Here is a 25,982-nt window from a genome sequence, read left to right on the forward strand (position 1 = left end):
TGGCGATTGGCTGCGGCCGAAAATTCTGGGGTCCGACACCGGCCGGAGTGGCGCTTAGACGCGGCAAATGACGCCGCCCTGACTAACCGGTCTGGATTGATTGGATTTGAAGAGTATGAGTTGCATGTGCGGATTGACACTAGAAGCACCTAGTTCATGTAGAAATGCAACAGCTGTCTATCTTTCCCGGATGTGTTGTAGTATCACTAGCACTGTACAGATTGCAGGCATCCAGTCTGGCCGCATCCACTTCTTGTTCAGGTTGGTCAGGATCACGAATAATCATACATCGGCACATCATTGACCGCCAACCTCCGGATGAACCCCCGGAGTCCTTTGGAGTTCCGGTCCGATAATTTGTTTAGTCGGGGAAGAGCAATGATCAGCCCACTTGGAATGCTTAGCTTGCCCGGTCAGTATTGGAGGGCATGGCACTAGCTTACAATATTGCCTAATTTGATCGACGAAATTACTTTTGGCCGATTTTCTGGCGCTATAGTTAGCTGAGCATGGCTATGTCTCGCACGTCTCCCTTTTTACACACGTCAATACTTCGCAGGTCCAACAGAGCCGCTTTCGATAAGCCCAACTAGTGGTTCCCATAAGGTACGAATCAGCCGATCACACTTCACGGCTTCCGCTTGAGTCATACCCGCAGGTAGAGAGCTATCCGTTATCGGGGCATGGTGCAGCCAGATTCGAGAGCGAGAAGATGAGTCAAAGAGGGAGCTGCTCGACTTGTGGATCGACCACACGTTATTGTTCACACCTTCTGTGTAGTAAGTATTGTTGAGTTTTCTTAGATTTTGGTGCCAATCGGACGTTCCCAAGGAGACATTTTCCCGAAAGATGATAATGCGGGCCGTTTGCTCTTGTTCGAAAGTTGCAGTAAGCTATTAATGGTAGCTAAGAAGAAATTCAATATGTTATGCCATGCTACCGAACAGAGTACAATGCATGGTTTACCGATGAGGAGAAGTGTTTGTCAACCTGTCGACCTTCTTTAGAAGGTTTCTGAATCCCCGATGTCTTACGTCTCATCTTCAGCAACAAAATTGTGGGATCTTTCGTTCTTAGGATCCTATGAACCAGCCAGTCAGTGTCAACTCGATGCTACTGGGGCACCTTTCCTGTACAAATAACTCACTCGTCTCCCAAGTAGGACGCTATGGCAAGACTATTCAGAAAAGATAGTAGTGAGTAAGTGGATCTTATATACTCTATTGGAGTGCACCATTCATCCCTAAGTCAACAAGCGAAATTTGTAGGGACAGGGCGGGGTACAATTTACAGCTCAAATGAGGTTTATTCTCCATACAGGCGAGATGTTAGGATTTGACTAGATCGCTTGTGGCAGCTTTGGAGACAACTGGCTTTTTATGTCGGCTACGGACATAGGCATATCCGTCAGTGCTTCTTAAAGAGCCGTCAATATAGAGCGGGCCCAAGGGTGGTGCAGCACAGATGGTAAGTGACTTAACTGGATGGCATAGGAGAGACGAGGTCACCATCTGAGTATCCGTACACAGCAGCCTTTCGGTTCGGTAGCGGTGTTGATTGGCTAACTCGGATGGAGTACGGAGTAGATATCTATACAGTGGCAGTAGTAGAACGGGCCCCAATACTCCACTCGTCGGGATTTAATGAGGTTTTCTGGGATTGTAGCGGACTAGATGCCCTTGTCTTTGCGGTCAAGTCACCGCCTTTCGTCGATCTTATCATCCCTCTTGTATTCTTCTTGCATATACTAGTACTCCAAAACATCGAAGCAGAGCAATACACGAGTACAAGCGAGAGAAATGAAGGTGCTAGTAGAAAAACATTCGACGACTGGCCAAGTCTGGAGATGAAGAAAGCCGAAAGGGTAGGCCGTTTACTGCCCTACCTGGCTTCCTACCATGCAGTCCAAGAAGTCTCTAGAAAGCCATGGACACAGAATTGCTAATCCTCCTATGGCAATGTTGACAAAAAGAATGATTAGGCGCACAATTCTACTACCTGCGAAATCTTCTTTAAGCCTCGCCTGATCACAAATGTCTGAAGATCCCGAAGAACAATAATCAAGCCATGACGCCGGACTCTCACGTCCTCATTGATGACATGGTTCACCCGGATGTCGGGTTCCCCTGCCAGCAGGCGCAACTCGACACATTGAGATGGCGGCGTTGGACATTCGGGTGCGGACGCAGGAATAGTGTAAAAGGCTCTTAGAGAGCACTAAATTGAAGATTAACCAGGTGCAAACTTAGACGGAGAACTTGAACAATAGTGTGATTGAGGTTGTTGTTGGTTAGTTGATGTTGCCTCCTACTCTATTACGTTGTATTTTTATATGGTCATTCTCCAATTTGGTAGGGGTAGTAAAGCAGAAGAAAAATAAAGCTGGTGTGAGAGAATTCACTTTTTTAATTAGAGTCTTCCGTTGTTGTTGAGGTATGGGGAAGAGGTCGGCGTGCAGCAAGTGATATCTGGCACAGTGCACGGCTTGGATATCTTTAGGTTGAGATACATACTAAGTACGTAGTGGGTGTGTTGGTGGAGGATGTGGGGTATGGAGAAGATGTGGGGCACTACTAAGTATTACCAATGGAGACGTCCCCCGTTCATGATGTTCTTCAGCTCCATACACCGATGGCTCATACATATTCTGAATATTTCACGACACTGTTTAGCTCCAAGCCAGCTTTGAACACCACCTTGGGGAGCTGATTAGGGGTTTTTCATGGCAATGACAAGGGGGGATACTAATTGTTCGTTCATCCGACTATTAGACTGTCTGGGTTGTCTGTATAGTCTAGGTGGCGGCAAGGAAGGGAGGTCCTTCCGGGTACTCGCATTCGATATAAACATCTCCATTACAATATTCTATACTATATCATACTGCCACTACTATACGGAACCCCCCAAGGCCAGGTTATCTTCTCGGAATACCAGCAGTGCTAGGCGGTGCCTCACAAACAGACCAGCAAGGCCGCAAAATGTCTGAACAGCCACCATGCTCCACGCTAGTTGGTTCTCCTTCATCGGCCCAGCCCATACGAGCCACAGGTTGAGGATGGTGAGATTTGTAGACTCGACAATCTGGCCCTGTTCGTTCTTGGTGACTCGCACCAGCCGTAATGTGTGCAGAAGATTGAGAGCAGTAGCCACCAGTGGTGATGGTGGCACGGTCCATTCGGTCACCGATGCATCCAACAGACCAGTGACGGAATTGAATTTGGGCAACCGATGACGCGGGCAAGGGATCAAGTTAAAAAGTTGTGGCGTTGAATATAAGAAGTTGAAGATCTGCGGGATGAAGAGCAGCAGGAGCGTCTTGCTGAAGTGGCCCAAGATGCCAACGACGGCAAACACCATGCCCGCAAAGTAGCAATATGTATCTCCCACAAAGACTTTCGATGGGTACCAGTTATGGCACAAGAGGGCCACGGATACTCCAACAAAAGGCAACAAGAAGTATAGGGAGAACAGATGAGAGTCTGTTGCCGGATGCGGGTATGGCGTAATGGGGGCCAAATATAAAACGTCGTTTGCTATCAGCAGAACCGCTATCACCAAAGACTGGGCCACTTCAACTCCGTTGATTCCAGCCAGCATGTTGATGGAGTTAGGGCAGAAGATGGCCACAGCCGCCATGTAGGCATAGTACAACCAGCCGAGGTCGATAGTGGAGCCCAGATAGGGCTGCAGCGGTACTGGCACGACGACTTGCGTCACACCAAAGTCCACAAAGTACACTATAAGCATTGGAATAGCTCCAAAGGCGGGAATCAGGACTTTGTGTCTCCATCGTATATCAAGTAGGTCGTCGCCAATTCCGAGAATGACAATACATTGCAGTGAAAGAAGACCGGAGAGATAGGACGCAAGCTGTGAACTTCCGCTGTCAGTAGGCTAGCGCAGATCAAAGCACTCAAAATGACACTGACCTTCCCGTGAGGAAACCGGTGTAGCATCCGGCCAGTCTCAACGTGTTCTACCTCAATTACGACATCTCGGTTGCCTCCACCTGAGGTGGCAGCCACTATATCCTTGTAGAAAGCAAAGGGAATAAAGAAGATCAGAGCAAGGAGATAGACAATAGCGCAAACGGCTCCCATTGTTTCCGGTCTAAGCGCAAGCCCATTAGCATTGGCCATGAGGTCAAGTATGCAATGAAAGACTATCATACAACAAAATGAAGAAACATGGGTTTTTTCATACATTTCGGGTCTCCTGGGTTTCGCCATATCGCGTCCTTTCAGGCCTGCCTTCAAGAACACCGGTACAAGCCATCTGATCATACTAAACGTGACTGCGAATGCGATACCGCTAAACGCGAGCGAAGCTACCAAGGGCGCACCATCGCCTTGGAAGGTATTCAGAAGGATGCCGACGCAGGCTCCCACCAAGGCGAAGAGCCGCCAGGTCTCCTGGCGAGAAAGAGAGCTTGAATTTGCTGCTGCCATCGCGCAAATGGTTCGGTATGAGCCTATCTCCAAGGCCTCATGCTAAGTAGACTTTCACTTCCATCAGGACGCGTAATCTCCCTGGCGCTGGAGAAAGGCAAGGTGGCATCAAGAAGCAAGTGGAGCAATTGGGGAAGGAGCTCTATTCTGCCGGCACATGGGTGACCGCCATTCTTTGTCTAGGCGGTGAAGGCCAGCTCCGACCGGCATCGGGCGTGACTGTCTTACCTAAGCTGCCTGAAGCTATCGCATCCCGGCGCTTTCATATGCACGCCTTGCTTGGTTTCTATAGGCGATTGCAAGGCCGTATCTACATAGATCAGGGGAAGGCTTCAACCCCCTACCTCTTAGGTTTCTGCAGCTGATCTTCGACGCGTCTTTGAATGTTTGTTCCCTGAAGGTGGTGGCTAAAGGCTGGTTGCTGTGCACTCTGATTGATTGGTTTGATCGTCTCGTCTCTGATTGGGGATACCGCACACGCCCACTATGGCTGGATTTGCCGACTTTGACGCCGGTCATCGAGACCTAGTCTCGGTCACCAAATTCAATTTTTACGGCAATCGCATTGTCACGGCTTCAACTGATCACCGCATGAAGGTCTGGGACCAGAAAGACGGTGAATGGCAGCTCGTAGATACTTGGCGTGCCCATGACGCGGAGATCCGTGATGTAAGCACTCCCCACGGCAGTGGCCCCTTATTTCTTGGTATCTGGTCTGGTATCGTTCTGTTTTAACTGTTACTCAGGCGACCTGGAATGGCCCTTTCACGGGCCAGCACATTGGTAGCGTGGGCGAAGACATGAAATGCAAGATATGGCAGGAGGATGTTACGCAACCCCCCAATTCAGGCCGGCGTTTCAGGTCCATCTTTCGCATGACCGCCCCTCAGCGCCACCCATTTGTATCAATCGATTTTCGCAACATTGATCTGGAATCTTGGATGGCCGTTATTACTCGCGACGGCTACCTGATGATCATGGAGCCTGTAAGTCCCGACACTCTTGCGGACTGGCAGCCGTTAGATCAGTTTAGAGTCTGCACTGCTCCTCAGCGAGGAGAAGAAACAAGCTTCAAAGTGCAGTTCCATCATGATCCTTCGGACATCACGCATTCTGTATTGCCCTCTTCAGATCGCAAAAGTTTGTCGCTGGTGGTAGCCGCCATGGACAGCGTAAAGATCTATCGCACTGATGCAAGTCGACGTTTTTACCATGCCATCGAATTGACGGGACATGGTGGTCTTGTGAGAGACATCTCTTGGGCTAATGGGTCAGTGAGGGGATATGACCTCATTGCTAGTGGCTGCAAGGATGGCTTCATCCGGGTTTTCGAGGTATATACCACGGCCTCTGGCTCTGGGTCACAAACTTCAAATGGCAACCACGCACATTCTTCATCGCAGTCATCATCAATTCGTGCGACCACCCAGTCAGGTATCGGCTCTGCCCTTGCAAGCCGTGCTCCTGTGTCGATGTCCAGTCGTGCCGCGCCCGCAGATTCACAGTTCAAGCATTCGTTCAAGGAAATAGCATGCATTGACAGCAAGCACCTAGACGTGTGGCAAGTTGGCTTCTCATACGCTGGTTAGTAGCGGACCCCTTTCGCAGTGAAACGTCTCGAGAATCTGCCTTCGGTGCTAATCAGTCCCTACACAGGTGACTGCCTTATTTCCTCAGGCGACGATGGTATTGTACGATTCTGGAAGAAGTCCATCTCTGGAGAATGGCTCGAGTACGCTGAAACCGATATGGCTTGCCAATAGAACCAAAGTCACCTTGCTGCTGCATTGCTTGAAGTCCTGATTTCAACCTGGACTTAGCCTCTTCCGACTGTCTCTACGCACTGCAGGAGCCATACACCCTGACTCTTTCCCGATACGTGACGGGGCTTCCTTTGCTGCTCGTTTGGGTGATCATAGTGGTTTCAATTTGTTCGGACTGGCGTTTGTTGCGGTCTAGCTATGGGAAGATTAGATCTCGACTTGTTCACCTTGCAGTCATTCTTGCTCTGTTTGGCATACAATGATACCCATGGATTTCTGGCCTATCTGCCGTATAGTGTCGCAGTGCCTATCTGGTGTAAGATGACTTCTTGCTGCACGAAGCTTCCCCAGCCAACCTTCCGTTCCTTGTCGTTTGTCGGAAGAGGAAGGAGGTGCCCTCTCCTCCAATCCGGCAATCACGCCTGCTGCCTCGTCTTTCTCGGGAGAAACACCAGGACACTCGTAGGCTTCCTCGACATCCTCTACTTATCCTTCTATCCCTAACCACGTATCATGGCTCTTATTCCCACCTTTGGAACCGGCCTCTTCATTGGGGCCGGCCAAGCTCTGGCTGCCGGTGGTCCAGCATCATTACTTGGTTCATATGTACTGGTATTTTTCTTATCTTACTGCTTGACAACAGCCATTGCAGAGATTGCAGCCCACCGACCTGCACTCAACGGTACCATGGTGGCTCACAGCTATGAATATGGCTCCAGCCATCTGGGGTTTTCTTTAGGCTACCTCAGATGGTACTCCCTGGCAATGATGGTTCCCTTCGAGATCACCACTGCCATGGTCAATCTCAGTTTGTGGACTCCTGAGCCCAGCATGGCGATCCGAATTACAATGGTCGCGGTCCTGATCCTTCTATTCAATATGCTCCCCCAGCGGGCTTTCCAGCGAACTGAAACTATTTTCACGGGACTGAAGATCGTCACTACTGCGGGCCTGACAATTTGCTCGCTGTTCCTAGCAATTCGAGGTATCCCAGGAACACCAATACGAGGATTTCGATACTGGCACGAACCTGGACCCATGAACGAGTATCTCATCCCCGGCGGTGGGGGGCGGTTCCTTGGATTCCTACAATGCTTTCTATACAGCGTGATCTCTTTCACCTTCACTCCCGAAATAACTGTTCAGAGGGCTGAGCGTTCCAACACGGAAGGAGGTCCTAGCATCCTGAGCATGGCCCGAACGGACAGTGGCTATCTTTTTGCCCTCTACATTCTAAGCGCGTTCATGATGACCTTTGTTAGTCCATTTGATGAGCCTCTACTGACCAATTATGGCACGGGCGCCGGCACATCGCCCTTCGTCGTGGGCTTCGTTCGCGCGGGCATCCCGGCGTTACGGATCCTGGTGACCGTGTTGATATTCCTTTCATCGGTCGCCTCTGGGCGCTCTTTCCTCTACATATCCTCTCGCACACTCTACACCTTGGCCGAATCTGGACATGCTCCAGCAATGCTTACGAGATGCAACCGATATGACGTGCCTTATGTGGCCATACTGACATCTGCGCTATTCTCAATGTTTGCTTTCCTGTCGCTGGCTGAGTCCAGCTCGGCCCTTTTCAATTCACTTATGTACTTTATTACTACGTCCGGCTCCATCTCATGGCTCTGCTCGAGTATCATCTACCTTCGATTTCGGAGGAAGACCGAGGAACAGGGCTTTATTCGAGTCCACCAGTCCCGCGTCCAGCCCTACGGGGTATATGTTGGGATCCTAGGCTGCACCCTGCTGCCCATTGCCAATGCTCTCGTTCTTGCGTTTCCCCCACCATCATCCGAGGAACTCCCGGTTCAGTCCTGGTCACAACTGCGAATGAGAAACGCTATTCCTGTATACCTTGGGATCTTGTCATTCCTCTCGCTCTATTTCGGTCACCAAGCGAGAACTGCCATTACACAACGGAGACTGAAGTCGGAGGATGAGTTGACCAGTCGTCGAAGATGGTGGAGAATAATTTGGCCGAAGCGCATTGAACCGTCATCCAGTGCCCCCGTCTCGAGTCCCCCGGAGCCGTGAGAGAGCCTACTCACTTATTATCCCACGCTGAACCTACTTTGTACCTGCATTTTCCGCCTCAGGCAAATCTCTGGGTTGACTGTCGCGTTTCCTTCTAATATGATTCGTATTGATAGTGCACCGGGAGCCAGCCGCTTTTGCCATTATTGTTTTACAGTCTTGAAACCATTCTTTCTTGGTCAATGATGCTTTTTATTCTTCTGCTGTTCGGTACCGTGGTAGACGTTGGATCTATTGACAGCTTTCTCCTTGGTGGAAGCGTAGGAGATTGAAGGTGCAGGCGGTGCTGGCGGCATATAATGAGTAGAGATCAAAACGGTAGCAAGTAGATTGCAACTAAGCAGGCACACAAGTCGGGCGAGTAGTAGTGTCTACGGGTCCTACTATGAAATATTGACAGGTATAGGAACATCTGTTCCAAATACTACGAAGACAGATCGATACATGGAAAAGGGAACTTGGGAAGAGATGGCTTACTATGGCGTTACTAGACATCCATACAGTTAGGCCCAGTTCGGGGAGGGCGGTTCGCCACGCACGGGAACCGGCCTGTCAGCCCCTAACGTATTTTTCACGCACTAGTACTTGCCGTAGTAGCGCCCAAGTAATACTACGGCTACTAGATGGGAACAATATCAAAGAGTATTTGGGCTTTATATTCAGACATAAGAGGTTCGGTAAGCAATAGTATTAGCTTAGAAAAGAGCAAATATTCATAATACTCAAGTCATCCAGAAACTATCTACATAAACGCAGTGGGAAGGGAGGGAGTGTGGACGGCGATGGGATGATTTGATGGTGCTTCGGGTGTCGTTTTGCCATCATCATCATCACCGCTTTAGGTCAGCCTTCCGACTAGTAACAACTAACAACAGCAAGTCGTCGCAGCAGCCAACACGACTTGCTCGCTATTAATTTAGGCCACGGCTCCCCCCTCTGTCTCTCTCCCACTTTTGCGAAACTCCCCCCTTTACCCTTCCTATCGAAAGCAGGGCCGAAATCATGTTATCTGAGCACGCCTATCATCATATTTCGTCCTTATGACCCCGATCTGCTCCCCCTCCGTCAATTATTGTTCTTCCTTCCCTGGCAGTCAGGCCCTCGTCCGCTGCCTCTGACAACCCCCCCCCCTCTCTCTCTCACTCTGCCTCTCTCCCTTCAGCGTAATGCTCAATACCTGATTACCACCCATCTTGCCCCCTCCCCACTGGACGGGTAAATGGGGTAATTTTTCATGAGGCTAGCAAGCCATGGAGGATCCCCAACTAAACTAACCAGCATCTTTCGGGGTTTTTTGATTTTGATTCTGGATTCGGATTTCAATTTTCCTTTCCAAAATCATCAGTCCTGCTCACAGACCATTCCCTTCTCTTTTTCCCCTTCCAGCCCTTTCTCCCCTTTTCCCATTAACCTGCCGGAACAACCCTTCACGGTGGACGATACCTCATAAATCTCTGGGGGACCCCGGTGACTCTGTCACATAACTCTCTCTCATTGCTCTCTTCTCACCTTTCTCTCTCCCAGCCCACCAGATCCTCCGGGTACGATATCCTCGGATATTGCATCCACCGGGGCCTCGTGACGGTGACTTGGGCTTGCTTTCGTTTCACTATATGACTGACAACTTTTCCATTCTCCTGGGACTACAGCGCCTTCGACGGACACTTTAATTCGGTGTGGCTTCACTGTGAAGCATGCAGCCGCTCGTCGGTGTTGCCGCCTGGAGCCAGGTACAATAAGCGACCAAAGATAACCAGTTGATTTTGCTCATCACTTGACATTGCTCTGATGCTAACTAGTTTTCTCGTGACTAACATTATCCTTTTGCTTTGCTTTGCTTTGCTTTGCTTTTCTACTTTCTTTCTTTCTTTCTTTCTTTCTTTTCTATATTTATCTGGATATCACCGGCCTGTTGCTTTTACTTCGTCTGCATTGTTTCCTGACCGCTAGGACGGCTAGACAACGCATGCATGCGTTGTAAGGCGGCTTCACTGACCTACGACAGGCGAGACTTTGGCCCGAAAGTGCTGCTAAGAGATCCACAGCCAAGTGAAGTCTGGTTTTTCCCTCCCCTTGATTTTGTTTCCGTCTGTCCTTTCTTTTTTTTTTCTTTTTTCTTTTTTCTTCTTTTTCGTTTCCACTCCGTCCTTCACAATGCTGGCATTGGGTATGGGTATTGGAGACTTGAGTCTCCTTTGCCTCCCGGGGAAGCCTGGGATGTGCCTGGATGGAGAGTGACTCTGTCTCCCTCTCTCTCTCTCTCTCTCTCTGTCTCTGATAACAGTCAGATTGGTATTTCCACCCGCTATGCCCGAATGGGACTTGGCATGATGTCTACCCCGATTGGGGGCTGAGAGGCACTGCTCCTGCCGGAACCAGACAAGTGGGATTCCCCACCCGAGGTTCCCTCAAGGCAGCAGTTTCGGTGCTGCCTGAGCCCTCAGGTGTTCACCATGGATTGCCAGAGTCTCCAGGCTAGATGGTCAAGGGTTGTTGCCAGGTAAGAAAGAGTGCCTTCAGTCTGCTGTGGTTCCTCTTCCCCCCCCCTTCTGGGAGCTCAGTCTGGGTTGGCGTGGGTTCGTTTCCGGCCGGCCTCGCAATCTTGCCTTTTTTCCTTTGGTTCCCCATGGTCTCCCTCCCCCCCCCCTCCCTTTCGTCCCCTCGAGCTTCCAATTCGTTCCTCGACCGGCCTGTCCGTCGTCGGTTCTGTCCCTTTCGCTCTTCCACGATTTCCCCCCCCCCTCATTCTTCAATTCTGCCGTGTGGATTATTAACCTTCCCCAACGGGGGTTACAAGGGTGAAATCTCCCCCCAAAAGAAAAACATAAAAAAAGGAAAGGGACGAAAATTACAGGCAAGGGAAATTTAGGTGCAAACCATCTCGAAGCTGTTCCCTAAGCACACTCACCAACCCAGACATCGGCTCCCCCAGAACCTGGACGGGTGGGAGAAAAAATTCCACGCCATTCCCTTTTCACTCTGGGTCTTGGACGCGCCGCTTGAATGGCCCATCCGTGGCTTTAGCCTCTCGCTCGCTCTCGCTCGCTCTCTCTCTCTCTCTTACGCTCTCCCTCCCTCTGATCCTCGCTTCCTCTCTTCTGCTCTCCTTTCTCCCTCTCTCGCTTGCTTGCCCTCGCCTCTTCCCGATTCACCTTCTCGTGTCTCGACTCTAATCCTCCCTCGCCCACCTTTCCGTCATCTCATTCACCTCTTCCCTCCCGACCTTGTCTTCCTTTCCTTGTCCTTCTCCCCCTACTGCTGACCATCCTTCCGAGCGTCATCCTCCTTGATCCCTCCACCTTCTCTACTCTCCTTCTCACCTTCCAGCCTCTCCGTTCCTCCATGCGATTCGTGGTCCGTCCGCCTTCTCACAATCATCGGCTACCGATCCTCGATTTCTTACTTGCCCACGGTCGCACGCGCCACCGAGGAAGACGACTTTACTGAGACTTGGACCACTTCGTCCCATTTCGAACCTGGTATCCCTATACGGTCTTTCGCAGTAATACGATCCTCCTATCGCCGAGCAACCTCGATCGGATTTCCTACTTTTGCGGGCTCATTCCTTTCCGGTTCATTCCATCGATAAAGAGGGTGGCACATTGTGGACTTGATCACCTGCTTCATCATATTCTAAGGTCGACCATCCCTTTTTGTCACTGTGGACTGTCGTGAGAGTTTAAGCCAGGCGACGACTACCAGTGAGCAACAGGTGATATGCGTGCTGGGTTTTGACAGGTTCCCGTAAAACCGTTCGTCCCCTCGAACCCTCAACAGCGCTTTTTTTTCTGTTCAGCTTAAGAGGGGGTATTCTGTCGGATTATGACAGATACCTCCCCAGTCGCCATCACGCATCCAACCACGGAGCCCCCTTCGGTCACCGTCCCTCTGAACTCGCCCATCGTAAACGGCGCTGTTTCTGACTCGGTCGCCCCTGACGAAGAAGAGCCGTACACCATCAAGTGCATCTGCGCTTTCGAGGATGACGATGGTAATACGGTCTTCTGCGAAGGGTGCGAAACCTGGCAGCATATTGAATGCTACTACCATGGCCGGGATGTGCCAGAAGTCCATAATTGCGTGGAATGCGAGCCACGTTCCCTCGATGGCCGGCGCGCCACGGAACGGCAGAGGCGCCTCAGAGAACAGAATGACGGCGGTGACCGGAAAGCGAAACGGTCCGGTGCGAAGAGTCACAAGAAAAAGGTCAAGGAGCATGGTGATCAGGTAAACGGCTTTCATCACCGGTCAGAATCCAACACCCGGGATCAGCCCCTTGCGAAGAAAGTCAAGACCAATCATCGTTCCTCGGGGTCGGTGAGTTCCGTGTCTAATGCACCCAACTTGCCCTCTGATGCGCGCAAGCGGGCAGCACCCTCAATGAGCCCGACCAAGACATCAGGGCCTTCCATTCCTTTGTATTCGCACGAGTTTCTTCATCTTTACGACCAGGGGAAAGATTATGCCAACATAGACAGCAACCTGTTTGTCAATCTGCACCTGGCGGCGGATTTCGCTGCCTGGGTCACGGAGCCGGATGCTGTTGCCCGTATTGCGAATGGGCGCTCTCCAAAAGAAATCTTCACGTGGTCTGGTGCAACACTCGACAAATCACGCTGGCCGACATTGTCTACTGAAACGATCACGGACTCGAGCATTGAGGTGGAAGGTCAACATCCAACTTGGAAAATCCTCAAGACTCGCGATCGTGTGGGCAAAGACGAGATTGTCGGTGAAATTACAGGCAAGCTTGGTTTCTTACGGGACTATTGTCTTGACCCCAGTAATCGATGGCAAGAGCTTCGTCATCCTGAGCCCTTTGTCTTCTTCCACCCTCAGCTCCCGATTTACATCGATAGTCGACATGAGGGAAGCGTGCTCCGCTACGTGCGGCGCTCATGCCGGCCGAACGTTACCATGAAAACTTACATCACGAATCAGGTAGAGTACCACTTCTGCTTCGTTGCGAAGGAAGAGATCGCTGCGGACTCGGAAATCACGGCCATGTGGTACCTAGATCCTCAACTCTTTGAGTCCACCAATGGTATAGTCAAGCAGGAGGCCACTGACAGCGCGCACGACGCGCCTGCGATCTGCATCAGTAATGTCCTCGCCCACTTTGGTGGATGCGCCTGTGTCCCTCCCGCGAACTGTTTGCTGTCTAGCGTTGATCGACGACGTCACCCAAAGTTGATGGATGCGAACGCGAAACAAGCGAGTGCTAAGCGAAAGAAGACAAAACCCAAGGCGAATATCTCTCCGCCTGCCACCACAAGCCGGGCGGGTAGTGAGACCACTAAGAACCTTGATGAGGATGATCAGGCTGACAGCCGTTCTGCATCGGGCTCTATCCGAGGTCAAACTCGCAGTCGGGATCTCACCCCTACGTTACAGACTCCTACCGAAGCGTTCTTGCTCGGGGAATCGGAACTCTCGGCTCGAGACAAGCGTAAGATCGCTGCAGCAGAGAAGAAGTTTCAACAACTGGAACAAGACCAAGCCTCACACAGAAAGAAGAAACGGGCTAGTGGCCACTCCAGCCATGGTCCGCGCGAACGCCAGTCACATTCTCCCCCCTCGGGCGGACCTGTGGGCTCGCTTCCAGGAATGCGTCACGGATCACCGCGCAAGACATCCGGCAGTCACAGCACACCTAGGCGGTCTCCTCTGGGGCGTCAACAATACGTGGATTCCGCTATACAGACCGAGCCGGATGCTAGCGATGGTGTGGTTTCACCTTCTCTGCCCTCCCCTCGTCGACCCTGTTTTGTGCCCCTAACTCAACGTTTACTGAAAAGATGCTATTCCGATCGCATCAAGCTCGAGCAAAGCAGCCCATCGCCTGTCACTCCTCGAAGTACTCTTCTTGAGCATTCTGACTCTTCACCGACTTCCACGAGCCCCCATGAAGCAGCTCCATTAACAGCCACAACCCCCAGCGTATCTGCCGACAACCAAGATACAGAGATGAGGGATATTGCTTCGCCTGTGGAGACCTCGCCATCCCTGTCCGTTACACATTTCGATGCATCTCCCCTATCTGGACGGGGATCGGTCAAGCCGCCCTTGCCGCCTCCCTGGCCATCAACTGCAGCGCATAACGCTCGGATACCTAGTAATGTTGTGCATAAACAGCGTAACACTGATCTCCACGTTCCGCTGCCTCCTGCAACGCTACCTCCGCCCCCTTCAGCCACCAGCCCAGGGTCCACAGCCCCGTCGGCGTTGTCCTCACCTTCAACTGTAACTGATGTGACTTCGCAACCCCACGTTCCCACCACACCGGTGTCTGGCGTGGCAGGCCCTAGCCCAGTGAAAAAGAAGCTCAGTTTGGGTGACTATCTCATCCGCCGCGGCACCATGACTACGCCTACGTCTGAGAAGACTCAAGCTCAGGCAACCGCAATGCTACCGCCCACACAACCCGTGCCGCCTCCGGCTAGCCGTGATGGAGCTGCTGCGGGGCACAACTCTTCTGCGGAGGCCAAGCCAGAACGCGGCCCTCAGGATGTCACCATGAAAGATATTCGCGGAGCTACGCAGACTTCACACATACCCTCAGCGACGTGATGATCTGATGCTATCTCATGTGGACTACTCCCCTCAAAGCCGGGGGTTGCACAATATAATACGCGTTGATTACTTTCTTTGTGGAACAATTTCTGCGAATTTGTTCTTTACTTCATTCCCCTTTTCTTTCTTTTGCTTTAACTTGTACACGATGGGAATTGACAGGCGTTTCAGCCGGCGGAGCGGTTTTGATTTGACCGGCGTATTCGGCGTGTTGGAAAGGGAGCGGGTTCAGGGAAATACTCCGGATGGGTTATGGGCATGGGAAATGGTTTTTAGGAGGACCTTGACGGGTCATGATGTGAGCACCTGCTTCACGATTGTCATTATTACTGTCAGAACTTTATTTTCTCTTTCTTTCTTTTCCCTTTCCATTCCGTTCTCCTCTTCTATTACTAGGATATTTGTGACATGACTTTCCAAGCACCGGAGCTGACGGGCTCCACGGAGTGGATCATGACGAATGAAATTTTTCTTGAATGTTAATCGATGGCACCGATCCCGTAGTTGAAGGCGTCGATACAGCTCTGAAGTCAAGGTAGGGCACGCATCGCTCGGCTGAATCCGAGTCATCTTGGGTGACGTCAGTCAAGGTCCCATTGTTGCTCTACATAAGCTTTGGGAGGCTTTGGAGAAACCGGGTTCTGGATATGAAGGAAGGGAGAGCCCAGAAACCGACTCGGGAGTGGTTAAGTGCTCCCGAACATGCAGGCAGGGACTTACTTCTTGGCCGATCAGACTCTCCACTCCCATGAAATAATACCCCTGGCTAATGACTACTTCGCCTGAGTTCTTTCCTTTTCGAAACAAGACTTCATGCGACAACTCTTTCATCATGGCGAAGACTCGATGTGCGGGCCGGCAGGCGGATAAAAAATTACCAGGGAGGCGCGTCTTGGGCCACGAGACTTTTCCCGCTTGCGCCCCCCACCGAAGAGTCGAGCCTATTGTCTAGACCTTGTTTACTCGGTATACCAGGGCCGGCATAGCTGCAGGAGTCGTGTTCAGCGATGTCTCGGCCGTTCCTGGACCAGTGATTAATGAGTCTCGTGGTGCCACCGCGACATCTCTATCACAATGTGCCGCGTGGGAGAATGCTCTCGTCATTATTGGGTCCTTTGTCCCATGGGGATATGGTAGGGAGGAATAGCTCTAAGCCGCTCCAATGGACTGATGCACAACATCAAGATCATGTCTCTCTTAACTTGAGTAAAACAGAGGTGCGGCTGAGTATTTGTCCGTCAAAAATGCTGACAGTGATAAGCTAATCATTTCAGTAAACGAGTTAGCAAGGCTGAGAGATGCCGGTTGTCATATTAGCTCGGGATACCGGGAAGTATGCACACCCTACATACTAATGATCTATTATTGTTGTTATGAGTCTGGATTGGGTGTCCAGACAAGCTCATCTAGACGCTATCCGGCTCCACCGGCCCACTGCGAATGACGAGGTCGGCTCGTTGGTTGCCTGATATCATCCCATCGGATGACATCAAGACAAGGTTGACTGTCGGCTTTCGGGTTTGCCGAACCTGACAGCCAAGTACTGCTCCTATAATAACTCTGAAAGAAGTATATATTCTTGTACTGATGCCCGGGATGGTACCTGGTTGATTCAGACAATTCTACAATCACTATCTCTTCCATATAAAGCATTCCGTTCCGCTTCTCGATCTAAATTTAGCATATACATCATGGTCGTTAACATCACGGCCGAAGATCCTCAACCCACCATCCACAGCCACATCAATGGCACTACCGAAGAGATTCTGGATCGGCTCTGTGTCACCGAGCTTCTAAAGGGATGGCCGGTTTACCGAGATGCCTCTGAATGGGCCCACTACCGGAATTGTTTCGCCGAACAGGCTTACATCTTTACTAGTAAGTCCATCATATTTCGCCTCTTTGTCTCCTTTACTCTCTTAAATCTCCCCTCGAAAACATCGCACTGACATGGTTTGCTCAATCTACAGCATGGAGCGGAGGCATGCCCATCGACGAATTCATCGAAGTCTCTAAAAAGGGCCGTCGAAATGGCGACCACATCATGCACCGCGAAAACGGCACCCTCGTCGAGCTGAACTCCAAGACAGGCCGTGCTGTAGGTAAAATGAAGGCCACCATCACGCAGCGCTTCTCGTTCGATGGCGTCGAATTCGACGTCGAATGTGACTGCCGCTTTATCATGTGGTGCCAGAAGGATCCGGCCGGATGGAAGGTTCACTACAAGCGCTTGTTCTACGAGAAGGATAAGATCATGCCGGTGGACGGCAAGCATGTGCCTGACTACTCGGAGGAGGAGCTCAAGCCGTATCCGTATGGATACAGGTATTTGGGTGCCTCTCAGGCGAGACTGGGGCATAAGATCAAGTTGGATTTGCCGACTATGGAGGATAATGATAAGTTCCGAGGGATGTATGAGGCTATGGAGAAGTGGTTGAGGGGGGAGGATATTAAGGAGACGTTGGGGATTCCTGTATAAATTTATTGGGACGATAGGAAGGTTCTCTTGTATATAATTTATTGATATGAGGACAATCATTATGACGATCGTTACGATTATGAAGACTATATATGATTCGTCCATGTTGAGGGTTGAGAGATTGCGGGGTAGTCATACTCGGGCATCTTTCTTCTATCTCTCTTCGACCCTTTTCGCCGTGCCCATCGACATTAGCGAGTCTCAAACATGGCAGCCCATGAGTTGGCCGAGTTAAGGTCTGGAAGCCCCTCATCATCTCATCTACCCATCGAAGAGTCCAACAGCTCCGCCCGCCCTGAACTTGAGCAAGTCCCGCTGCCACCGGTGGACCAGGGCAAAGGTGCCTGGTTGGTTCTCGCTTCGTGCTGCTTAATTCAGTTGCCAGTTTGGGGTACGCATCGATATACCCAGCGGTAGTCATATGTCTGCTCATGCGCAACATTCAGGGTTCTCTCTTGTTGCCGGTATCTTTCAGGAATACTTTGAGACGCATAATGACCTCGAGGGAGGTAAAGGAGGTCTGGCCATCATGGGGACTACGGCAACGGTGATATCGCCTGTTATTACCATTATGTTCACCTCCATTCAGCTGACATTGTTCTCCTACAGGGAATCCTCTATCTCCTGTCACCTGTGACGTTCACGCTCTTGACCCGCTACCCACATCTCCCAAAGTCCTGTGCGTTTGTCGGACTGGCTCTCAGTGTCGGCGGCTCGCTGCTCTCTTCTTTCGCCACAACTGTCTGGCAGATGATTGTGACGCAAGGTGTTATCTGTGGCCTTGGGAATGGCCTCGTCTTCAGCCCGACCACGCTCTATCTAGATCAGTGGTTCGTTCGTCGCAAAGGTCTTGCATATGGAATCATGTGGGCTGGTAAGAGTATCTGCGGTGTAGCTCTGCCATTCGCGACAAGTGCCTGTCTTGACCGATTTGGAGCGAGGACAACTCTAAGGGCTTGGACGGTAGTCACGGTTAGTCGTCTGCTTAGCCCACTAATCTTCATAAAACTGACTAGGCATCGTAGCTGCTCACTCTCGCTGTGACCCTTCCCTTCATTAGGCCACGAATTCCCCCAGCCCCCTCTACCACTCCGCAGCCTCTGAATCTCGCTTTCTTGAAACTGGTCACGTTCTGGATGCTCCAGCTCGGGAACATCATTCAGAGCTTCGGCTACTTCTTGCCCAGCACGTATCTACCGTCGTACACAACAACCGCAGCTGGCCTGTCAGAAACCACAGGGACTCTCCTAGTGGCACTCTTCAACGCCACATCTATTGTAGGTGGAATCGTCCTGGGGTCTCTTTGTGATCGCTTCGCCGTCAGCAATATCATGTTGCTCTCCTCCGTAGGCTCTGGGGTGTCTGTCCTGCTGTTCTGGGGCCTGTCAACTTCATCCCCGTCTGCAAGCTTTCCCCAGGCCGCCATCGCCCTTCTAGTTCTTTTCTCGATCACGTACGGATTCTTTGCCGGAGGTTTCAGTTCCACTTGGTCGGGTGTACTCACTCAAGTCAAGCGCGAGGTTCCCTCGCTGGAGACCGGATTAGTGTTCGGACTACTAGCTGGGGGAAGAGGCATTGGTAGCGTTATTAGTGGTCCGCTGAGCTCGGCTCTCATGCAGCAGGGTTCCATCACCGGGCAAGAAAACGGCGAGATCGGGTATACCACTGACTATGGGGCGTTGATTCTATTCACTGGCGTGACAGCTATCTTTGGAGGATGGAGCTGGATGTGGCATCACCGACAACTCTGCCTGTGTTAATAACATCATTCACTAAGCAATAGCATTTATCTGACTCAATAAATGATCTCCTCTTTAGAAGATTTTCGACCGTCCGCGCATCTAAACATGTACAGGGCGGACGAGATCACGTGCACTCCGCAGTTCCTGCGCATCTCGAAAGCTACGAGTAACACCTCCCCCAACCTCATCCATTGCTCAATCTCCAGCATACAAATTCAAACTCCCGGAGCGGTAGCATCACCTACCAGTCCTCCACATTCACATTCACACACGCCATCATGGCCACCGATCCCTCCCTGCAAGATCCTCTCCTCTCGCTCCGTCGCGCCATCGCAGCCGGCAACCTCCCCACGCCAACAACCTCCAGCGACCTCTCCGACCAAAATGCGACCGACGACCTTGCAAAAGCCACCCATCTCTACTTCCAACATCCCCTCCCTCAAACAATCCCCCTCACAACACCCACCCGCTTCGTCTCCAGCTCCTCCGACTCCGCCGTCGACCTCCGCAGTATCTTCTTCGCGTGGCAGAAGAAAGATGTCGCCATTCCAGAGTACATTGCCTCGGCGCAGGAGCTTAACGAGTCGCTGAAGCAAAAGGAGCGCAAGGAAGGCGAGGAAGAGGAGAAAGTTCAGAACTTGGTTTTCGTCGAGCGCTTGGATCTTCTGACTTGGCTGGAGGGCGCGTCTGATGAGAGTGAATACATCAAGCCGTTAGAGGGTGCGGCTGCTGCGGCCGCGGCTGCGGCTTCCGCTGCTGCTCAGGCGCAGGCGTCGGCAAATATTGCTTCGGGGGCTGCTGGTGGAGTTTCTGCTGTGCCGAGTGGTGCTCCTGGGGGTGGTGCTGCTGCTGCGCAGACTCAGCAGGGTAGGGCGGCCAAGGTCATTGATCCTAGGTTGCAGGAGATTTATAACGGAGAGCGGAAGATGGGGGATCGGAATAGTGTGCTACGGGGAATCAAGCCGACGGTATGTTCATGCACAGGGGGAAGAGGCTCTACAGTATGCTAATAAGGGATCAACGTAGGACTTCTCTCACGTCCGCAAAACCGCCGAATCTATGCTTGGACGCAACCGCTCCCGGCCGGGACAATACCCTGCTGGCGTGAAAGCCGGCAGCAAGCCGCAATCCATGGTGGTGCCGTCTCCATCGGCCGGCCTGTCCCAGCCACGCAAGGCAAGCAAGACGCAAGACCCCATCATTCTCCTCTCGCCCTCGGCCTCATCGCTCATCCGCATGTCCAACGTGCGCTCCTTCCTGCAGGATGGTGTCTTCATCCCTCCCGATCACCCTACTCTTTCGATGTCCAACTCCAATATCCTCTACATCTCTCGTCCGCTGCGCATGCACTCGGACCCGTCCAGCTCCTCTCTTCGTCCTGGCGGTGGCAGCTCCTCGCAAGTCACGTCCCGCAAACCTACACGCTTCATCCTTGTCGATAGCACGGCCAACTTCCGTCCGGATTACTGGCAGCGTCTGGTTGCCGTATTCACGACGGGTCAGACCTGGCAGTTCAAGTCATACAAGTGGTCTTCGCCACCGGAGCTCTTCAAGCATGCCACAGGTGTCTATGTCGGATGGCGCGGAGAGGATATTCCTCGTGAAGTGAAGAGCTGGGGCAGAGGAGTGCAGAGCTACGCGGTCGAGCGCTGGGACGAGAAGGGAGGAGCCCACGGGGCGGGCCGGTGGCGTGATCGGGAAGTGGTCGAAGGGATCTGGACAGCGATCGAAGAGGGAATGAGACTGCGAGGCTGGGGATCAAAGTAGAAACTACCCACCGTGTGTGTGCGTGTGTGTGTCATGTTTCACTTTTCCCTCTCATCACTCTTCAACCCCAAAATTAGACCTACCGGTCCGTGCGAACAGGAGCAGCGATGAGGGATAATTCGAAACACGCTTCGTTTCAATCATTCAAACACTCTATACTCTTTGCAGTTTGCCCTCCGTTGTCAAACTTTATGCCTTCGCGCCGAGCGGACCCCATTTATTGATTCCCACGGGATCCTGTATCAATACCACCAGCTTCCTCCTTATCTTACCCACCTCCTTACCTCTCTCGGCAAACTATCCGGCTAAAAAAAGCCGCAAGATTGACAGGAAAATAAGAAAGATCCATTCCCCTGACATTGAAATGGACATGCCAGCCCCCAAAAAAATAAACTCCGATCTTGCTTGGCTCGGAAATTGCGCTCCCCGAATCCGGAGTTAACTCCGGGCATTGGAAACAAGCGAACTTAGTATCTATCTATCTACGGGGGTTGGGTTCTGTTGATCTTTACATCCTTGAACCGCTATCTTCATTATTTACAATTTCTTTCTATCTATTTACTGCATATGTCATGCTAGCTAGCTAGTTGTTTGTTACGTTCGGGTTTTTTCAAAAGGCGTATGTTATGTATGTATGTATTGGTGGCATTTCCTTTTTCTGATTCTGGCGTTGCGTTACTTTTCCTGCCCCCTTTTTACTACATACTACTACTTAGTTATCTATGGTAACATACTTCGGTTATACATGGTGTATATTCCTACATAGAGGTACTTTCTAGGCTCTGCTGTCTTGTTTTTTTTCTTTCTTCTATTTATATGCTCTATTCCATAATGCTACTCCCTTCACTACTTTTACTTTAATAGTTATTGATAAGAAACCGTACCTATCTCTACTAGTGAAAGTAATGAGCAGCTAACTAGTAGATACCTGCATGCATGCACATGCAATAGAAGATACCATAACCTGCAACACTCAAAAATCAGAGAATAAAATAAAATAAATAAGTAAAGACATGCCAAAAAAAAGAGGTAAAAAAGCCGAAAGCTGTCAGCACCATACATACATAAGAAAAACACAGCCAAGCACTTTCAACGAATTACCTACCTAATCAGGCAACATCCGTACAAACACTACATACATATCACTACAATATGGTATAGATGAAAAACTGTGAATATATGATTTTTTGAAAGTGTCAAAGCTACTACTAGGTCATGTGGCCCAAGTAGCAGTTGTTGTTGCTGTTGTTCACATCATCATCTCGTGTTTAACTTAAACCACGTGTCAGCCATGTGCGTGCGTGCGCAGTTAGTTCAGCCAGTTATGTTCTACCCTTTATGTACTAGGGATGTATGTAAGCAATGGATGTATGGTAAGAATTGGGAACGGATTACTTTTAGTATACTACTAGTGCCTTAGTCCTTAGTGCACTGGGTGGCTAAAGGATTGAGTGTCTGATCGATGAATACGAGATCTGGCAGTTGGGGTCGGGTTCGAATTGATTACCTGATTAGGTAGAATTAGTGCGGAGAAAGGGTTCATTGGATTTACTACAACTCCGTACTCTATGTCTAAATATGTATGTTATAGCTGTTGCCTAAAGTTTATGGAAGTAGATGCTTGTCTTGAATATTTATTTCTGTTCTTAGATTTCTCTGATCGTGAAGAGGACAACCCTCGCATATTCAATCAGGTAGATAGGTAAAAGGAAAAAGCCACACTCGCTGTACCCTGAAAATGCAAATCAAAATGCGCGTATCCATGCTCGATGCAGGGGACGTATGACAACATACACATCAACTCGGAACAAAGGAAATAACATATATAGGAAAAGGGAAATAGATCCGGAAGAAAGAGAGATATAGAAAAGGAGATCTTGAGAGAGGAAAATTCATGCGAATATGATGCAAACAAGAAAGGGAAAAAGAACCGAGAACTAAAACGCCTCTCTAATGCTGGAATACTTCTCGTGTTTCAGCCTTTCTCCTCTTCAGTCTCCGTCCATGCGTCACGGTTCACAGATGTATAAAAGGAAATTAGGAAAAAAAAAAAAAAGAAAAGAAAAAAGGAAACAGGGGGTGAAAAAGGAATCGGTGTATTAAAATGGTTCAGTTCCGGCATCTCTATCACATGATCCATAGATCGTAACGTCTGTCATTGGTCGTGCGGACTTGGAAGCCCCATGGAATGCCCTGTCGTCAATGGCAAGCGGCGTGGCGGGGACCAAGTGGCATTTGAAGAGAAAGAGATTATAGAAACGGAGGAGCGTTCGTATCGGAGACGCATAACGTGTATCATGTCGTGTCAGGAGGTTTGGGCGTGGTCCCAAACTTTTGGTGGGGAGGGCATGTTGGCTAGACCGGTGCCTTGTCGACATGGGGCAGGCAACTCAGATCAAGCCAAAAAGAAAAATCATGTTCAAGTCGTTCCATCAATTAACACCGCGCTGTGCAGTAAGAGTGTGTTTCATCTTGGATCGGCGAAGTCCGAGAGCAAGCCACGTGCCGTCAGATCTTTTAGTAATCACCAAGGTGAAGGCCTGTTCGGACAGGATTGGGATCCCTGCATGACACACATGCTGCCCCTATCATGACCGTGCTGAGCGGCTCGCCGAGCGCTCCGGGACTGGAGCGGGAGTGGGCGAGTAAGCCCGGGGGGCACCAATCAAGTCCACGTCATGCTCCTGAAGGATGCTGGCACACTTCGGATCACGCAGAAACTTGGGAACGGAGTCCTATTGCGGGTTAGCTTTCAATGCTGGAGACGGATTGCTACAAGATAAACGTACACTTGACATCAGCTTGAAGACCGAAGTCTGAGCCATCTCAAACAGATGCACCACTTCCTGCAGACTCTTGAGCATCGACTCATCGTCACCCACGGCCTTGGTCATACGGCTTGCCAGGCTGTTGCGCAGCGCGTGATCGATGTTAAGTTCACAAGGGGATCCCGGTGCCAGGAACGCGTTGTAGAGACCTATTCAGGTTTGTTAGTTGCTAGTCAAAGAAGAATCATTGTCATTGAGAGCGCTTACCATATGCTGCAGCCAGTGTCTCACGGACAGCATCCGGCTTTCTAAACGTGCCCAGCTTCTCAGCCTTGTGATAGGCTGAAGTGAATTCTGACACATCGAGGTAGAACGACAGGTTCTCCTCACAGAGGGAAAAGCGAAGGAACTCGCGGAACAGGAGTCGTAGGGCAGGGTCGTGGAGAATGTGGTTCAAACGGGCATTGTTGGAGTCCTTCGGGATGCCACGATTGTCGTACATGGTAGTTTCACGAGACTTGTCCCGTGCGATCCACCCACAAACTCGCTGACCCCGGTCCGTGATGCCGTAGATCGCATTCTTCGAAGGCTGGAACGCAACTATCGAGTCGTCTAGTTGGTTTATGAAGCGGTCTTCCTGCAGCATCGTGATCAAGCCGTACTTGACGAAAAGCTCGGCAATGAGAACGGTCTCACGGCGCTCAATGGTGGTGGAACAATCCATCAACCAATCAACCGCGGCTTTTCCAGTGAACGTGTTGATGACAATCTTGTCGTTGATCTTGCGCTCCTTCGCCATCTTCACACCAACCAAGCCATTCGAGTAATCACTAAGGGAATCCGAATCTGAGGTGGAAATGCTGCTCTTGACGTTAGGACCGTCCTGCCCCGCAAACCGGCGGAAGATGACTTCAATGGTCGCTCTGTCGTGTGACAGCTTGTCTGTATCGGTATCGCGCTCCAGGTTGACCAATTGCATTGTGTTGCGGGGCGACTCCAGCACGTCAATCACATGACGAGCAGTGATACCGTTTCTCTGGCAGAACCTTTGCAAGATATTGATTCCCTTCGGCGTGAGCTGGTACAACGCGCCCTTCAACGGAAATATTTGTGCCGATTTGCCATCCACGGCCTCGATGAAGCGGGCATCGACAAAACGCTGGCATACTGAACGAGCCATTTCCTTAGCCATGGAGAAGGTAGTGGTTGTTGTGGTTGTAACGATACGCGATGGGTCTTTAGGGTCGGGCATGCGGTTCGACTGAGAGAACTTAAGAGAGCCGAGATTGTTGATGGCTTCTTCCGAGGTGAAGGAGTGATCATATTTCGTAAAACGCACGCGATGCGAATCCAGTTTCAAGCTGACCATCAATGTCGAGAACAAGTCCATAAAATCCTAAAAGACCACTTGTGTTAACAGACCACCCTTGATCATAATCCCAAACTTCTATTTTTCATCCCGCCCTGTCGGCCACTTTAGCGCACAATTGGGTCACCTTACCTTTGTGAATGGACGGTCATCCTCCGTCATACGCAGTAACCGCGAGGACGTTTGATGCATCTTGGCGGGAGATACGGTAGGTCCGACTTCGGGTAGTTGCTCGAGTGGGGACGGGGCACGCTGAAGGGTGTAACGGCGCCTCTCAACAGAACTGGTCTGTTGCTCAACCACGGCCGGGGACGAACGGCTAGTAGCGGCGTCGAAGGGCGCAGGACTGGACCGTTCACTACTGGCGCTACCGTCCGACAATGGCGGAGTTAACGGCGTGGCACCTGGCGCTTCGCTGACGCTGACCTGTGAGGCCTTGCGCGAGTGTTTCGACAAGCTTCCCGATGAGGCGGAGGAGCGGAGGGGGTAATTCGGCGCTCCTATGGAGGAGAGGTTCGCGAGGGCGTTGGAAGTCTTCTCACGAGCTAACGCAGCAAACGAACGGCGATTGCGACGTGAGATAGATCCAATTACTGAACCTGTGAATCCGGTTGAGTTGTTGGTGGCGGTGGTGGTGGTGGTAGTAGTGGCGGGTTGAGAGGGGGCGACAACAGCGGAGGGTGCGGAGTGGTGCTGTAAGGAGGGAGCGGAAGCAGTACGAGGGCGTGTTTCAACCGGGGAGGTAGAGACCGGGATAGGATCAACAGACGGGGAGATTGAGAGTAAAGAAGGTGAGAGGGAGGAGGAGAGTCTTGGTCAAGATGAGCGGAGGATATGGTTGGCATTGAATAGTGCGAACCAAGACGGAGTGGGAGGAAAGAGAAGAGGGGGGGCTTTGTATGTATGTATGGGTATGGGTATGGGTATGGGCAGAAAAAAAATGGGTAAAAAAAATATCCCAAAAGGGAGAAAGAGGGTCAAGGAAAAAAAAAAAAAAAAAAGAAAAAAAAAAAAAAAAAAAAAAAAAAAAAAAAAG

General features: G+C 50.8%; 11 protein-coding genes across 11 annotated transcripts; 8 read left to right on the plus strand and 3 right to left on the minus strand.

Annotated features, from left to right (window-relative positions):
• Positions 1-2,850: 2,850 nt before the first annotated feature.
• On the minus strand, positions 2,851-4,545 carry BDQ94DRAFT_146753 (UDP-N-acetylglucosamine--dolichyl-phosphate N-acetylglucosaminephosphotransferase). Its single transcript, XM_026766884.1, has 3 exons — positions 4,204-4,545; positions 3,930-4,110; positions 2,851-3,870 (listed from the first exon to the last, which is right to left on the minus strand). The coding sequence occupies exons 1-3, from the start codon at positions 4,446-4,448 to the stop codon at positions 2,890-2,892; spliced, it is 1,407 nt and encodes a 468-aa protein (XP_026624846.1). The 5' UTR covers positions 4,449-4,545; the 3' UTR covers positions 2,851-2,889.
• Positions 4,546-4,736: 191 nt separating this feature from the next.
• BDQ94DRAFT_57326 (putative nuclear pore protein (SEH1)) lies at positions 4,737-6,440 on the plus strand. The gene is made up of 3 exons (XM_026776080.1): positions 4,737-5,117; positions 5,195-6,032; positions 6,105-6,440. The coding sequence occupies exons 1-3, from the start codon at positions 4,935-4,937 to the stop codon at positions 6,209-6,211; spliced, it is 1,128 nt and encodes a 375-aa protein (XP_026624847.1). The 5' UTR covers positions 4,737-4,934; the 3' UTR covers positions 6,212-6,440.
• A 284-nt stretch (positions 6,441-6,724) lies between these two features.
• Positions 6,725-8,248, plus strand: BDQ94DRAFT_171884 (putative proline permease; the record flags this gene model as incomplete). Its single annotated transcript, XM_026771844.1, has 1 exon — positions 6,725-8,248. One exon carries the CDS (start codon positions 6,725-6,727, stop codon positions 8,246-8,248), a length of 1,524 nt encoding a protein of 507 aa, XP_026624848.1.
• Positions 8,249-9,169: 921 nt separating this feature from the next.
• BDQ94DRAFT_146756 (uncharacterized protein) lies at positions 9,170-10,136 on the plus strand. Its single transcript, XM_026766885.1, has one exon. The coding sequence runs from the start codon at positions 9,483-9,485 to the stop codon at positions 9,696-9,698; it is 216 nt and encodes a 71-aa protein (XP_026624849.1). The 5' UTR covers positions 9,170-9,482; the 3' UTR covers positions 9,699-10,136.
• BDQ94DRAFT_57338 (uncharacterized protein) lies at positions 9,959-10,663 on the plus strand. Its single transcript, XM_026776081.1, has one exon. It carries the CDS (start codon positions 10,219-10,221, stop codon positions 10,600-10,602), a length of 384 nt encoding a protein of 127 aa, XP_026624850.1. The 5' UTR covers positions 9,959-10,218; the 3' UTR covers positions 10,603-10,663.
• Positions 10,664-11,454: 791 nt separating this feature from the next.
• Positions 11,455-15,304, plus strand: BDQ94DRAFT_146757 (putative PHD finger and SET domain protein). The gene has a single exon (XM_026766886.1). The coding sequence runs from the start codon at positions 12,071-12,073 to the stop codon at positions 14,816-14,818; it is 2,748 nt and encodes a 915-aa protein (XP_026624851.1). The 5' UTR covers positions 11,455-12,070; the 3' UTR covers positions 14,819-15,304.
• Positions 15,305-15,732: 428 nt separating this feature from the next.
• On the minus strand, positions 15,733-15,969 carry BDQ94DRAFT_146758 (uncharacterized protein). The gene has a single exon (XM_026766887.1). The coding sequence runs from the start codon at positions 15,923-15,925 to the stop codon at positions 15,770-15,772; it is 156 nt and encodes a 51-aa protein (XP_026624852.1). The 5' UTR covers positions 15,926-15,969; the 3' UTR covers positions 15,733-15,769.
• A 133-nt stretch (positions 15,970-16,102) lies between these two features.
• BDQ94DRAFT_57346 (nuclear transport factor 2 family protein) lies at positions 16,103-17,385 on the plus strand. The gene is made up of 2 exons (XM_026776082.1): positions 16,103-16,699; positions 16,792-17,385. The coding sequence occupies exons 1-2, from the start codon at positions 16,513-16,515 to the stop codon at positions 17,298-17,300; spliced, it is 696 nt and encodes a 231-aa protein (XP_026624853.1). The 5' UTR covers positions 16,103-16,512; the 3' UTR covers positions 17,301-17,385.
• A 122-nt stretch (positions 17,386-17,507) lies between these two features.
• Positions 17,508-19,060, plus strand: BDQ94DRAFT_171887 (putative MFS monocarboxylate transporter; the record flags this gene model as incomplete). Its single annotated transcript, XM_026771845.1, has 4 exons — positions 17,508-17,691; positions 17,747-17,847; positions 17,910-18,272; positions 18,326-19,060. The coding sequence occupies 4 exons, from the start codon at positions 17,508-17,510 to the stop codon at positions 19,058-19,060; spliced, it is 1,383 nt and encodes a 460-aa protein (XP_026624854.1).
• Positions 19,061-19,320: 260 nt separating this feature from the next.
• On the plus strand, positions 19,321-20,809 carry BDQ94DRAFT_171888 (CDC73 C-terminal domain-containing protein; the record flags this gene model as incomplete). Its single annotated transcript, XM_026771846.1, has 2 exons — positions 19,321-20,010; positions 20,069-20,809. The coding sequence occupies 2 exons, from the start codon at positions 19,321-19,323 to the stop codon at positions 20,807-20,809; spliced, it is 1,431 nt and encodes a 476-aa protein (XP_026624855.1).
• A 2,588-nt stretch (positions 20,810-23,397) lies between these two features.
• On the minus strand, positions 23,398-25,791 carry flbA (developmental regulator FlbA; the record flags this gene model as incomplete). The annotated part of the gene is made up of 5 exons (XM_026771847.1): positions 23,398-23,544; positions 23,599-23,786; positions 23,845-24,973; positions 25,079-25,639; positions 25,666-25,791. 5 exons carry the CDS (start codon positions 25,789-25,791, stop codon positions 23,398-23,400), a joined length of 2,151 nt encoding a protein of 716 aa, XP_026624856.1.
• Between the last annotated feature and the right edge of the window lie 191 nt (positions 25,792-25,982).

Source organism: Aspergillus welwitschiae, assembly GCF_003344945.1.
Source record: "Aspergillus welwitschiae strain CBS 139.54b unplaced genomic scaffold BDQ94scaffold_22, whole genome shotgun sequence".
NCBI lineage: Eukaryota > Fungi > Ascomycota > Eurotiomycetes > Eurotiales > Aspergillaceae > Aspergillus > Aspergillus welwitschiae.